General features: G+C 41.4%; 1 protein-coding gene across 1 annotated transcript; it reads left to right on the top strand.

Annotated features, from left to right (window-relative positions):
* The first annotated feature begins 8,632 nt into the window (after positions 1–8,632).
* LOC137818009 (uncharacterized) lies at positions 8,633–11,110 on the top strand. Its single transcript, XM_068621234.1, has 3 exons — positions 8,633–9,764; positions 10,113–10,643; positions 10,746–11,110. The coding sequence occupies exons 1-3, from the start codon at positions 8,982–8,984 to the stop codon at positions 10,854–10,856; spliced, it is 1,425 nt and encodes a 474-aa protein (XP_068477335.1). The 5' UTR covers positions 8,633–8,981; the 3' UTR covers positions 10,857–11,110.
* Positions 11,111–12,632: the final 1,522 nt, after the last annotated feature.

Below are 12,632 nucleotides of genomic sequence, written 5' to 3'. Positions count from 1 at the left end.
ATGGCGGTAGCAAGTCACAAAGTAGTATGGGTGAAGTGTTATGGTCTTCCGATATCCCTTTGGAACGAAGAATGCTTTAGAAGAGTGATTGGTGAAGCGACAAAGTTGATGTCAATAGACAAATCTACGTTGACGTGGGAAAACTTAGAATTTGCTCGATTACAAGTTCGTATTGAGACTCATCGGTATGTAAGATTGGTAAAAAAGATGAGGATTAATGAACATAAGTTGTGTATCCTTCTTGAAGAGGATCTTCCATACACCGCTGCTGATTATTGCAAAGGTCATTTCTTTAATAATGATTCTACAGACAGTATTTCTTCCTCTGAAACCTATGTGGAAGAATCCTCCTTCTCCGACAATAGTGGCGAGGAGGAGAACAATCAACGAGAAGGGGAGGAAATCCGGTCACGTGGAAAGCCGGTGGGAGGAAGAGAGGAGTTAGGTGGGGAATGGATGGTACAAACGCCAAAAGTCTACTTTGGGGCTTCATCCTCAGAAATCGGAGCGTGTCAGAGGAAAGGTGAAAAGTTATACACAAAGGAAGGAAAGCAGGGTCAGAATATATTTGTAGAATCTGGTTTTGTCAACCAATCTGACAAAGTAGATAGGGTTACTCTTAATAGCCATACTACTTACGCAGGTATAGAGGAAAAAGAGAAAGACGTGAAAGGTAGTCTGTGCCATGTGGAATCCAAAGTGAAGCTGGGCCAAGAAGGGAAGATAGAGGCCCAATTGGAGGATGGGCAGGAGTTAACGGCTGAAGTTGGACTCGGGTCTGGGCCAAATCAGAAGGGTCCCGAATTGGTTTTAGAGGAAGGAAAAACCCATGAAGAAAACGGTGAGTTGTCGTGTGGTTCGGAGGAGAACGTTGAAACTGAGTCAAACCCACCTGCCTCTCCAGATTTTGCGAGAGTGTCAACCACAACGAAGAAGCTCGGGAAGAATGAAGGGCAGCAGCACAGTCGGAGACAAAAACAAATTGAAGGACATGAAGGCTTATCAGAAGAAGAGGTTCCCTGCACAAGCTCTGATGACTTACCTCATGCAGAAGACGAAGGAATGACAGGGGACAGTGCACCGAAAACGCTAACGCGAGGTGGAAAACCCAAAGTCCTAGCGGAATTGGGGGTATCCTCTACACAACCGAGGAGATCAGTAAGGCTGAGTTCACGATTGTCACAATCCGAAATTATTTCCCCCATTATACAAGGCACATCGACAACCTCTATATCAGATGGGGATATTGTTAATTGTAATGAGCGGTGGAGGAACTCTGAATTAGCAGTGACACCGTGTAAGCTATGGGAGATTAGTAGAAAAGCAGGGACTATATGCCGTGGGGATGAGCAGGAGGTAGTTAAAGAATATATTTTCCTGGAAGAGAGAGACTTAGAGATTATGAAAAGTGCAGAGGCGGGTAAAAAGAAGGGTCTCCCATGTTAATTGTCAATCTAAATATAAGAGGCTTGGGGGGAGGAACAAAAGCTAGGTACTTGAGGAGCATAATAGGGCGTGAGGAAGCAGAATTTGTTTGTCTGCAAGAAACGAAAACAAGTGAACTCTCGGATGCTAGATGTTACAACCTGTGGGGGACAACAAAGTTGGCTGGGTTCACAATAAAGGAGATAATGGAAGTGGTAGTCTTTTGTCTTTGTGGAATACTGAATCCTTTACTTATGAGAGTCATGTGATGGGGAAAGGTTTTATTATTATCATTGGACAACATATAAAATCTTCATCTAGATGTGTTGTGGCCAATATATACTCTCCATGCTCTTTGAGTGGTAAGAGGACCTTGTGGGATGATCTCTCCAACGCCAAGTCGGTGTCTCGTGATCGTATTTGGTGTATGTGTGGAGACTTTAATGCTGTCAGAATTAGAAGTGAAAGAAAAGGGGTCAAAGAAAAGGCGTGGGCAAGTAAGTGAGAGGAATGGCTTCAATTCCTTCATTGACTCTAACTTACTGATGGAGTTGCCTATTGTAGGAAAGAAATTCACGTGGTTCAAACATGATGGCTCAGCAAAGAGTAGAATTGACAGAGTGCTTGTCTCTGAAGAGTGGCTTCGATTATAGCCTATGAGTAAACAGTATGTCTTAAGGAGGGAAGTGTCATATCATTGTGCGATTGTAGTAAAGTCAGTGGAGAAGGATTGGGGCCCTAAACCTTTCAGAACAATTGATGCTTGGAACATGGAAAGGGACTTTAACAAGATGGTAAAGGATAAGTGGCAGTCCTACTTAGTCCAAGGAAACGAGATAGTAAGGCTAAAGGAAAAGTTGAAGCTTCTTAAGTCTGATCTCAAATCATGGAATAAGGACGTGTTTGGTAACCTTGATACTACCAAGAGGAAGATTCTGCAGGAAATAGAGGCACTCAACTGCTTAGATTGCGAAGGGGGCTTAGTGGATTTTGAGAGGCGGAAAAGGATGGAGTTGACAAGTAGACTAAAAGAGAATGAAATTAAGATGGAGTCCTTTATCTGTCAAAAGGCTAGAGCAAACTGGTTCAAGTTTGGGGACTCCTGTACTAGGTACTTTCACTCATTTGTGAGGTGGCGAAGAATCATGAATGAAGTGAAGGGTGTTACAGTGGGGGATCAATGGTGTGAGGAGCCAAGTACAGTGCGTCTAGAGGCGAAGAACCTTTTCGAGGCAAGGTTCAAAGCAACAAAGGACCTTGGGGTAAGACTGGACGGAGTTGATTTTAAGACTATTAATGTGTCTGAAAATGACAGCCTTCTTGCCAATTTCACTGAGGAAGAGATTAGGGATGCTGTGTGGCAATGTGAAGGCTCAAAGAGCCCAGGACCAGATGGATTCAATTTCAATTTTCTTAAGCACAGTTGGGAGACTATAAAAGATGATATTGTGGGAGCGCTGTCTTTATTCCATGAGACTGGGAGTCTCCCAAAGGGGTGTAATGCATCCTTCATTGCTCTTGTCCCGAAAGTTAGAGACCCTATAAAGCTTGAACAGTATCGACCCATCTCACTGGTAGGAGCCATATACAAAATCATCTCGAAGGTACTGGCAGGAAGATTGAAGAAGGTGTTGCCCTCTGTTATTGACGAAAGCCAATCCGCTTTCTTAAAGGGCAGAGGGATTCTGGATAGCGTGCTTATGGCTAATGAAGTGATAGAGGAACTTAAGAGGAAGGGGAGAAGCGGGTTATGTCTAAAACTGGACTTTGAGAAAGCATATGACTCGGTAAGGTGGGACTTTCTCTATGATATTCTTCATAGGATGGGTTTTAACAATAAGTGGATCGTGTGGATCCGAGGTTGCTTGGAATCCGCCACAGTATCAGTGCTAGTCAATGGGTGTCCGACGGAGGAATTTAAGCCTTCAAGGGGGTTGAGACAAGGTGACCCCCTTGCACCTTTCCTTTTCCTAGTAGTTGCAGAAGGACTGTCTGGGCTAGTGAGACAAGCTATGCAGAACAAACTTCTAACAGGCCTCAAGATAGGCAAGAATGAGCTAGAGGTGTGCATTCTCCAGTATGCAGATGATACTCTTTTTCTGTGTGAAAGTACCTTTAGTAATGTGGTAACCCTGAAGGCTATCTTGAGGGGGTTCGAGCTAGCGTCAGGTCTGAAAATAAACTTCCACAAGTCAAAACTAGCAGGTATCAATGTATTAAGTAATGAAGTGGTAGTCTACTCTAAGACCTTGAACTGCACTCAAATGGTGGTACCTTTTAAGTATCTGGGTCTTGAAGTAGGAGGAAACCCAAGGAAGAAACTTTTCTGGGAGCCGGTCATAACAAAGCTAAAAGCAAGACTCAGCGTGTGGAAAGGGAGATTCTTATCCATGGCAGGAAGAATATGTCTTATTAACTCAGTCATATCGGCCATTCCCTTATACTATCTATCACTCTACAGAGCACCGGAAACAGTGTGTAAAAGCATCATTAGTATTCAACAGAGATTCTTGTGGGGATGGGGGAAAGAGAATAAGCCAATTGCGTGGGTAGGATGGAAGGATGTATGTAGACCTAGAGAGAGGGAGGACTGGGAATTAGAGACATACGTATGTTCAACCGTGCACTTCTAGCTAAATGGAGATGGAGGTGCTCATCACAAGAGAGTGGTAGATGGAAGGAACTTTTGAACTCAAAATATGGATTAATGTCCGATAATCTCAATACACCAGTCAGGCTCCAGTCGTGGTGGTAGAGAGACCTTGCAAAGGTGTGTGGAGAGGGAGGAAGAGGAGGATGGTTCCAAGAAGAAATAAGGTGGGAACTAGGAGGTGGAGATAAAGCAAAATTTTGGGTAGATGTTTGGGTAGGAAACTCAGATCTCAAAACTCTATTTCCAAGATTGTTCTCTCTGTCTTTAAACTAGGGGCACACAGTGGGAGAGGTTGGTGATTGGGTGGAATCAGAGTGGAGATGGTGTCTTAGGTGGAGGAGAACCAGGTTTGAATGGGAATCTCTGATGGAGGCAGGGCTCACCTCGGTGTTATCCAGGGTTGTTTTGAAGAAGAACAACATGGATGTTCAGGTATGGGGGAAGGAGGAGTCGGGGACGTACACTGTGAAATCTGCTTATGAATGTCTGGTAAAGCCAGACATAGACTCTCAACAGGAGGTGTTTAAACATCTTTGGAAGGCAAAGGCATTCCCGAATGCAACGACAACTGCCTGGAGAGTATTGCTGGGCAGAATCCCAACAAGGCAAAGTTTGAATAGAAGAGGGGTTCTGATAAGTACAATGCTATGCCCCCTTTGTCAGGTAGATGATGAGACATGCCAACACCTGTTCATGGAGTGTAAACATGCACAACGTATTTGGACCTTGTGCTTCAGATGGATAGGAATATCTTCTGTCCAACACAATGATATAAAGGTGCACTTCGAAAGTTTTGTTTTGAATCAAGCTAATTCTAAGCAAAACCTGGTTTGGAAAGGAGTCTGGGTTAATATTATAAGAGGCATCTGGGATCAAAGAAATTTAATTGTCTTCAAGCAAGGTGTAGTTGACGCAGAAGAGATTCTACAAAGGGCTCAACTCAAATCTTGGCTTTGGATGAAGCATAAGGTGCATTCTTTCAATTACTCCTTTGTAGACTGGATTCTAAACCCTTTGATATGCATTAATAGTTATAAGTAAGGTCTGCAGACGGAAGAGATAACTTTTGTTGGGATGGAAGGTGACATTACAGTGGTAAAGTCATATCAGCAGGTATGCAAAGGCCAACATGATCGCCGGTCGATGAACGGCGTTCTCCATGCGTGAAGTTGCAAAAGCCAACATGATCGCCGATCGATTGAAGTGGCGTTCTCCATGCGTGCCTAGTCGATGGTCGCCGAAGTTATGCAAATGCCAACATGATCGCCGGTCGAGGAAGCGGCGTTCTCCATGCGTGTGTAGTCGGTGGTCGTCGAAGTTATGCAAAGGTCAACATGATCGCCGGTCGATGAAGCGGCGTTCTCCATATGTGTGTAGTCGGTGGTCGCCGAAGTTATGCAAAGGTCAACATGATCGCTGGTCGATGAAGCGGCGATCTCCATGCGTGCGTAGTCGGTGGTCGCTGAAGTTGTGCATCATTGCCGTATCCGAAGAACAGAAGATCATATAACTGGAAATCGCCGAGGTAGACACATCGCCGGGTTCTCCAGAAAGCTTATTTGAAGCTGTTGGAGATTTAGGTGAGAAAGTCCAGATGTGTTGGTTCAATAAAGATGTCTGTTAAACCTCAACATGAGCAATGAGATGAAGGGAACAGCTCGCCCGTCGACGAGGGGATTTCCCGAGTGGATCCTCGTCGAGAGCGGGGTTTCCTTAGGTCAGAGCATACATGGCGAGTAGCATTGGCGGCAGGCGATTTTGCAGAGATTGTGCTCGTCGTGGCACTTAGTGCTCACCAAAGTAAGCTACATGGCGAGTTATTCCCTGCATGGGTAACTTGTCGCGTGGCGAGGTGAATGTAGGTGGCCTCGGTTCTGGGCGTTTCGGTAAAGTTGAATGTTGCTTTGAGGTAACTTGTTGGTTATATTTTTTGGTATGTTTTTCTCACTTTATGGTTGTTCTGCTCCAACCATAAAGGAGAGTTTCTTTTGTGGATGATATAGGAAGTCCACTTGTGGTTACTGTATATGGGTTGGGATACCCCTGAAGTATTCCCTTTAATTTTATTTATTCATTGCTGATAAAAAACAAAAAACAGTTTTGTATCAAGGTTGTCTATAGATAAAAGCAATTACGAACAGGAAAATGATAATGTGCATAATTTTCTATTTTGCTGGCTGCATTCAATGGTTGTGTGCATTGCTTACCACCATCTATTTTGTTGCTGAAGTTTTAAAGCGTACATTGGTCTCACGGCATGATAAATCCAATAATTTGGTTTGAGATTTTATCTTGTTAAATTCTTTGGCATTTCAAACAAACATCATAGGCATAGCATGAGTATGTTGTCTAGGTCTTAAGTTTGATACTTATGCTGGATTGCGCTTAGGCTTCTTGAATTCTATAGTTCAGGAACATTCTTTTATCTTCTGATTCAGGGCTAAAACTTGTAAAAGTATAATGATAGCCTCTTCGGAATTATTATTTAGTCGTTTTCTTACACCAGTTAGACATGCGGGGGAATTTGTTTGGGATCCTAGCTGCGCATCCATTATCTCCTTTGTTGTCCCTTCATCACTTGGATGTCTTGGCGCCCATATTTCCCAACATGGACAGAGTACAGGCTATGGAACATCTTGTTGCCGCTGCAAATGTAGATCCTGCCAGGATCCTGCAGCAAACTGTCTGCTATGATCAATCAAATTCTTTGACTTTCTCGGTTTCTTGGGGTTTTGCTATCCAGGTTTATCAAGGAAATGAACTTCTACCTGACCTCCTTTCAGTGCAGAGAACTTTTGTTCCATGGAGGGGTAGTAAAGCCAATGCTAATTTCATGTTTAACACCAGACCGTATCCTTGTAAAATGCCTACTGTATATTTCTTTAAAAGTGTTACATCTGATAAAAGGGGCATTTGGAGCCATTACAGTAGATATTTTGCTGCCAACTGCTTTGAATCCAATGTTTCACAGGTCGAGCAGATCATAGTTTTTTCAGGGAAGCTGGAGCTTAATGATGAACAGGTTTTGTTGAGTCAATTAGAAATGGTTATTTCAAATTTGTGATTATTTTTCCTTTTTGGTCTGTCTGTCTGTATTCTTATTCTAGTTATTAAACTTTATGTTGCTTTATTGGGTCTTATCACAGATGAATCCCCCCCGTCGTCAGTGCTGCAACGTCGTACCACCATCTACTAATGATACAACCAATCTTCATATTAGACAGTGTAAAATCGACGAACTGATCTCCATGCAATCATAGCACTGTTTACGGGAGTGACCTCCTTTCAAAGCTTTGGAAATTTCATGAGGATGAATGTCCGTGTTGTAGGTGATATAAGGCAGATGCGGCTTCTTTTTGGTTGATCTTATACATTTTTTTAAGTGCAAATGCGGAACCTGATTCTTTTCTATTTCTGAAAGTTGAAGGCAAGGTAAATAGTGTCTCCCCCCCACCACCCAAATGTTCTTTAGTTCTTAGTTTTATTACTTATTGAACACGGGACAGCTAGTGGTGTGCCACAAACTTTACATTTTCTGATAAACATTCTAATTATACTATGCCTTTCCTGATTTCTCTTTGCAGTAGAGAAAGATCCCTGTCCTCATTGTTGAAGAAAAATTATCAAAGCTCATAAAGGTCTCACCTCACCGGTGATCAAACCCCTCACAGGCAGGTTTTTGGTTTACTGGAGAAGTTATCAAACCCCACACGTAGTAACATTACATGTTTTATCCACTTCTCATATCCAAAATTCCAGGTAGTCTCTCCTGGTATTTGGAGTGAGGTAACCTCAGTGAAGGGTCCAATTTTAATTTAAAATGTGATCACCACAAGGACCACGTCTGAAAGTTTTGTAAATTAAATTCTTCCAAATTATTTGCCACCTGCACTGCGTATAAACATTACAAACTGTTAGAAGTACGTATAGAAATATTTTAACTCAAATGATTATTTTTTTTATGCATAGAAGATATGAATGCATTTATTTTACATTTGTGCCTAAAGCAGGAAATCTCGATTATAAAGTTTTACTTTATTTCCCAATAACGAGGGCTTCCAAAGTTCCACGCCGTCCCATTCGCGGCATCTCGCAACAACTTACAAACTAACCTTTTTTACCCGTTTTGTATAAATAGAAATACCAAATCCTTGCAACAAGGTATTCTTTTTTTTTTTAATTTATTGTTTATTCCAGGAGGTAGTACACAGAATATAATTTGGCATGTAATCTACAATTAATACTATTTATGCGTGATCCTACATGAATGCTCTAAAACGGAAACGGATGTAGGACAAATAAGAGTTTCTGTGAGTTGTAACTTGTATAGGCTTCATTATGAAGGAGCAAAACGGAAAAGCAAAAGCGAAAAACGCAGAATCAGGTAGAAAGGCAAAACGTAAGCGTAAATGCTTAAGACCATGCTAGAATCGTGGTTTCATGCCTAAATTGTACAACTAACGTGAACCATAGAGTTCTCCTAATGATTTTCATGTGACGGATAGAAGCGTTGGTATAACAAAGAAGTTGACGTGGAAGAATAAGAGCTTAGGTGGCCTAACTCTTCAAACCCGCCAACACCTTTTTCCATCATCTTCTGCATAGTCAATGCAAATTAATTCAACCACTTAAATCCAATAACCATCCACACAAGCCAACCGTGCGAATCTAATTGGTCTAACGTACCTACCCAAATTTACACATGGAACATTAACTGACTTAAAATCGTCAAAACAATCAGCATTCTTACGCCGTGGATCGCGGTGGATTTTCGCCAAAGTTACATACACATACACACACACACATCAGAACACGTCTCAAACCCCTTCTCACATGCAGCAGATCAACCTGTTCAAGAATTAAACCGATAATTCAGAACAGAACTAGATCCATTCTTGTTAACATGCAGCTTTTTCACAAACCCACCAAGGCTCAGTCTCTGGTTAATTTCATCATAGTCTCTTCTTCATTCTGCGCCCTTTATCTCATCGTGTCAGTGCTACTATTGGGGACATCCAAGGTAGTACATGTGAACAAGACATCACAAGATGTCTCCATACCTACCACTCTTGATCACCTTGTGTTTGGAATCGCTTCAAGCAAGAGTTCATGGGGCAAGAGGAAGGAATACGTGAAGCTGTGGTGGAACAACATCAACAGCACCACCGGCAAAGCAATGAAGGGGTGCGTGTTCATGGACAGCCTCCCAGATGAAAAACATGTTAGCAATGATACTTCTCTTCCTCCTCTTTGTGTCTCTCAAAACACTTCAAGGTTTCGTTTCACACACAGGGGTGGACTTCGCTCGGCAATACGCGTTGCACGTGTTGTTGCAGAGACCGTGGCAATGAACAATGATTCCGACGTGAGGTGGTTCGTTTTTGGAGACGATGATACAGTTTTCTTCCCGGAGAATGTGGTGAAGACTCTTTCCAAATATGATCACGAGCTTTGGTACTACATTGGTGCACACTCTGAGGTTTATGAGCAGAACAGGGTGTTTGGTTTCGGAATGGCTTTTGGTGGGGCAGGTTTTGCTATCAGCTCCTCTTTGGCAAAGGTTCTGGCCAAGGTTTTTGATTCATGTATACAAAGGTACCCTCATCTCTATGGAAGTGATGGAAGGGTGTACTCTTGCTTGGCAGAACTTGGGGTAGGATTAACACATGAATCCGGTTTTCACCAGGTAACAAAAATTTTAACTTTTGGAATGCTACAAATTTGTGGTCATTGATTTTGTTGCTTTTGGTCAGCCTTATTAGTTCATAGTGAATGATTATGTTTTGATTTTACCTAGAATACACTAAACAGTTCAAAGGTTTTTTATATATTATCATCAAACTGTACATTGTGATGTATGACAAGTTTATTAATTTTTGTAAGAACCATCTAAAATTTATATAAAAGATTATTTATCGTGACACCATAAATATTTTTATGTTGACACTTCATTACAATTAAACTCTTGCTTTTTGGTTGAATAGTATGTTATATAATAAGATGAATGAACTTTGTGATTGTAAAATTGTATCAGGTAGATTTGAAGGGGAATACCTTTGGTTTATTGGCGGCACATCCTTTGACTCCTTTGTTGTCCCTGCATCATCCTGATTACACTGATCCAATCTTTCCAAATATGACAACTATAAAAGCTCTGAAGCATTTATTTGAAGCTGTAAATGTTGATTCCCAGAGGATGCTGCAACAAGTAATTTGCTATGACAAATGGTTTTCATGGACAGTTTCAGTGTCATGGGGCTATGCTGTTCAGGTTTTCCCAAACCATATGCTTTTGCCAGATGTTCTAAAGGTGCAAGAGACATTCAAGCAGTGGAAGAAGGGAAGCATGTTGGCAAAAACATACACTTTCAACACAAGAGAACTTCACAACGACCCTTGTAAAAGATCCACCGTTTTCTTTCTAGACAGTGTCTCATCTGGCAAGGATGGCACCCTAAGCAGTTACAAGAAATCTTTTCAGAATTGCTCAAACGATGCCGTGTCACCGATGAAACTGGAAGTGATCAAAGTGGTCACAGAAAAGTTAGACCTTGACATCAAACAGGTAACTATTATGTTAGATAACAGTATTCCCTCAGGGATATTACTTTTAGGAACGTGACTTCACATTGCTAACAGTACTCACAAACTTTTCTGTTGTATTCAGTTGCTTGCTCCAAGAAGGCACTGTTGTGATGTGTTGCCCTCTACTTCCCAGGACAAAATGGAAATCGCAATCAGGGAATGCAAAGATGAAGAGTTGGTTTACATGAACTAACAGAAGGGTTGCCTTTGCCTCTGACTAAATCTTGGTTCTTTTATTCATAATATAATGCACAAGTATCATGTAATTGATGACACTTAAGATTACAAGGGTAGCTTAGTTAGTACCTTTTTTTACCCAACATATTCAGCGTTGTTAGTTTGTTAATAGAGGTATTAGTTTGTTTTAGTGGGTCTTTCTCTCTTTTATATATTCTGTTTTATCTCCTCTTTGTAAATACTTTTGAATAATAATCTTCTTTGATCTTCTATGTATGAGCACTCATTCTCTTATCCTTACATGGTATCAAGAGCATTGATTTTTTTTCCTCTACCTCTCTTTTCCTTCCTCTGTTATCGTCCTCATCACCATGTCTGTAACATTTTCTTCCGCTGCCACTTCTCAAACCTCCATGCCCTCTTCTTCTTCTTCCTCCACACAACTACATACTTTTCTGGTTCCTCTCTTTTTAAAACTCGACGACGATAACTATCTCATATGGCAACAAAAAATTCTTGCTCATGTCAGTGGACTTCAACTTTTTCATTTTCTTGACGGATCTGCTTCTCCTCCGCCGCGTTTTCTCATCATCGACGATACTACAGCCAAAAAGGTTAATCTCGCGTTTCTGGTTTATCAACAACAAGACCATCTTCTGGTTACGTGGCTTCTTGGTTCCATGACCACACCAATCTTCACCAAAATGGTAGGGTTATGCTCTGCATCACAAATTTGGGGGAAATTACAGGTTTATTATGCCTCTCAGACCCGTGCCAAAATCATCAAATTAAAGACGCAATTGAAGGCTCCTAAGCATGATCGATCCATATCTACATATCTTCTTGACATCAAGAAGATTGTAGATATGCTTGCTGCTACTGGCTCCTCTCTCACTAATGCAGAACATCTTGAAGCCATTTTTTACGATTTATCTGAGGAGTATGAATCCTTCATCACCGCTGTCACCTCTTGTCTTATCCCTACACGGTGGAAGATATTGAAGCTTTGTTGATGGCTCATGAAGAAAGCCTTGAACGATATAAAACTCAAGATCACCTTTTGCCTCAAGCTCATCTTGCGACTACTCGGTCTTCATCCAACCCTATTTCTAGACCCATGAACGGGTTCCATATTTCTTAGAATCGTGGTTCACGTCCACCTTTCAGACACAACAAAAATAAATATTTTAATGGCCCTCGTCCTCCTCTCAAGAATTCTTGGACTGTTCCTTCCGTGCCCAATTCGTCTTTCTCTGCTCACATTCAGTGCCAACTATGTTAGAAGTTTGGCCATACGGCTCTGGAGTGTTGGCATCGGTTTGACACTAATCTTTCTTCTCATTTAGTGTTAATTCTTCTCAATTTTATTCTTCAGATAATGACTCTGGTGAGTCATCTTTGTTGGGCACTCCATCTACTCTTAGTGACCCTCTTTAGTACCCGGATAGTGGTGCTACACGTCATATAACCCATGACAGTAATATCTTCTCTTCCAAAACTCCCTACACTGGATATGAAATGGTTCAACTGGGTAATGGCACAGGTATGCATATAAGTCACATTGACTCTGTTAAATTTACTAATCCTACCACTATGACCTCATTACACTTACATAATTTGCTGCATGTACCTTCTACAAATAAGAATCTCATGAGTGTCTCTCAATTTGCAAAAGATAATAGTGTCTATTTTTAGTTTTTTCTTAACCATTATTTTGTTAAAAACCAGGACACCAAGGAGATAATCCTCCAAGGAAAAATTAAAGATGTTATATGTGTTTCCCACAATGCAA

This window comes from Phaseolus vulgaris, chromosome 11 (assembly GCF_000499845.2).
Source record: "Phaseolus vulgaris cultivar G19833 chromosome 11, P. vulgaris v2.0, whole genome shotgun sequence".
In the NCBI taxonomy this organism is placed as follows: Eukaryota; Viridiplantae; Streptophyta; class Magnoliopsida; order Fabales; family Fabaceae; genus Phaseolus; species Phaseolus vulgaris.
The sequence above is the reverse complement of the archived record's forward strand: the minus strand, read 5'-3'. Positions and strand labels throughout refer to the sequence as shown.

What these genes read in the sequence shown, in the direction of transcription:
- LOC137818009 (XM_068621234.1), top strand. Translation starts at nt 8,982, where the DNA reads ATGCAGCTTTTTCACAAACCCACCAAGGCTCAGTCTCTGGTTAATTTC. An exon ending in ATGAATCCGGTTTTCACCAG is followed by an intron (nt 9,765 to 10,112) that starts GTAACAAAAATT and finishes AAATTGTATCAG; the next exon opens with GTAGATTTGAAGGGGAATAC. An exon ending in TAGACCTTGACATCAAACAG is followed by an intron (nt 10,644 to 10,745) that starts GTAACTATTATG and finishes TGTTGTATTCAG; the next exon opens with TTGCTTGCTCCAAGAAGGCA.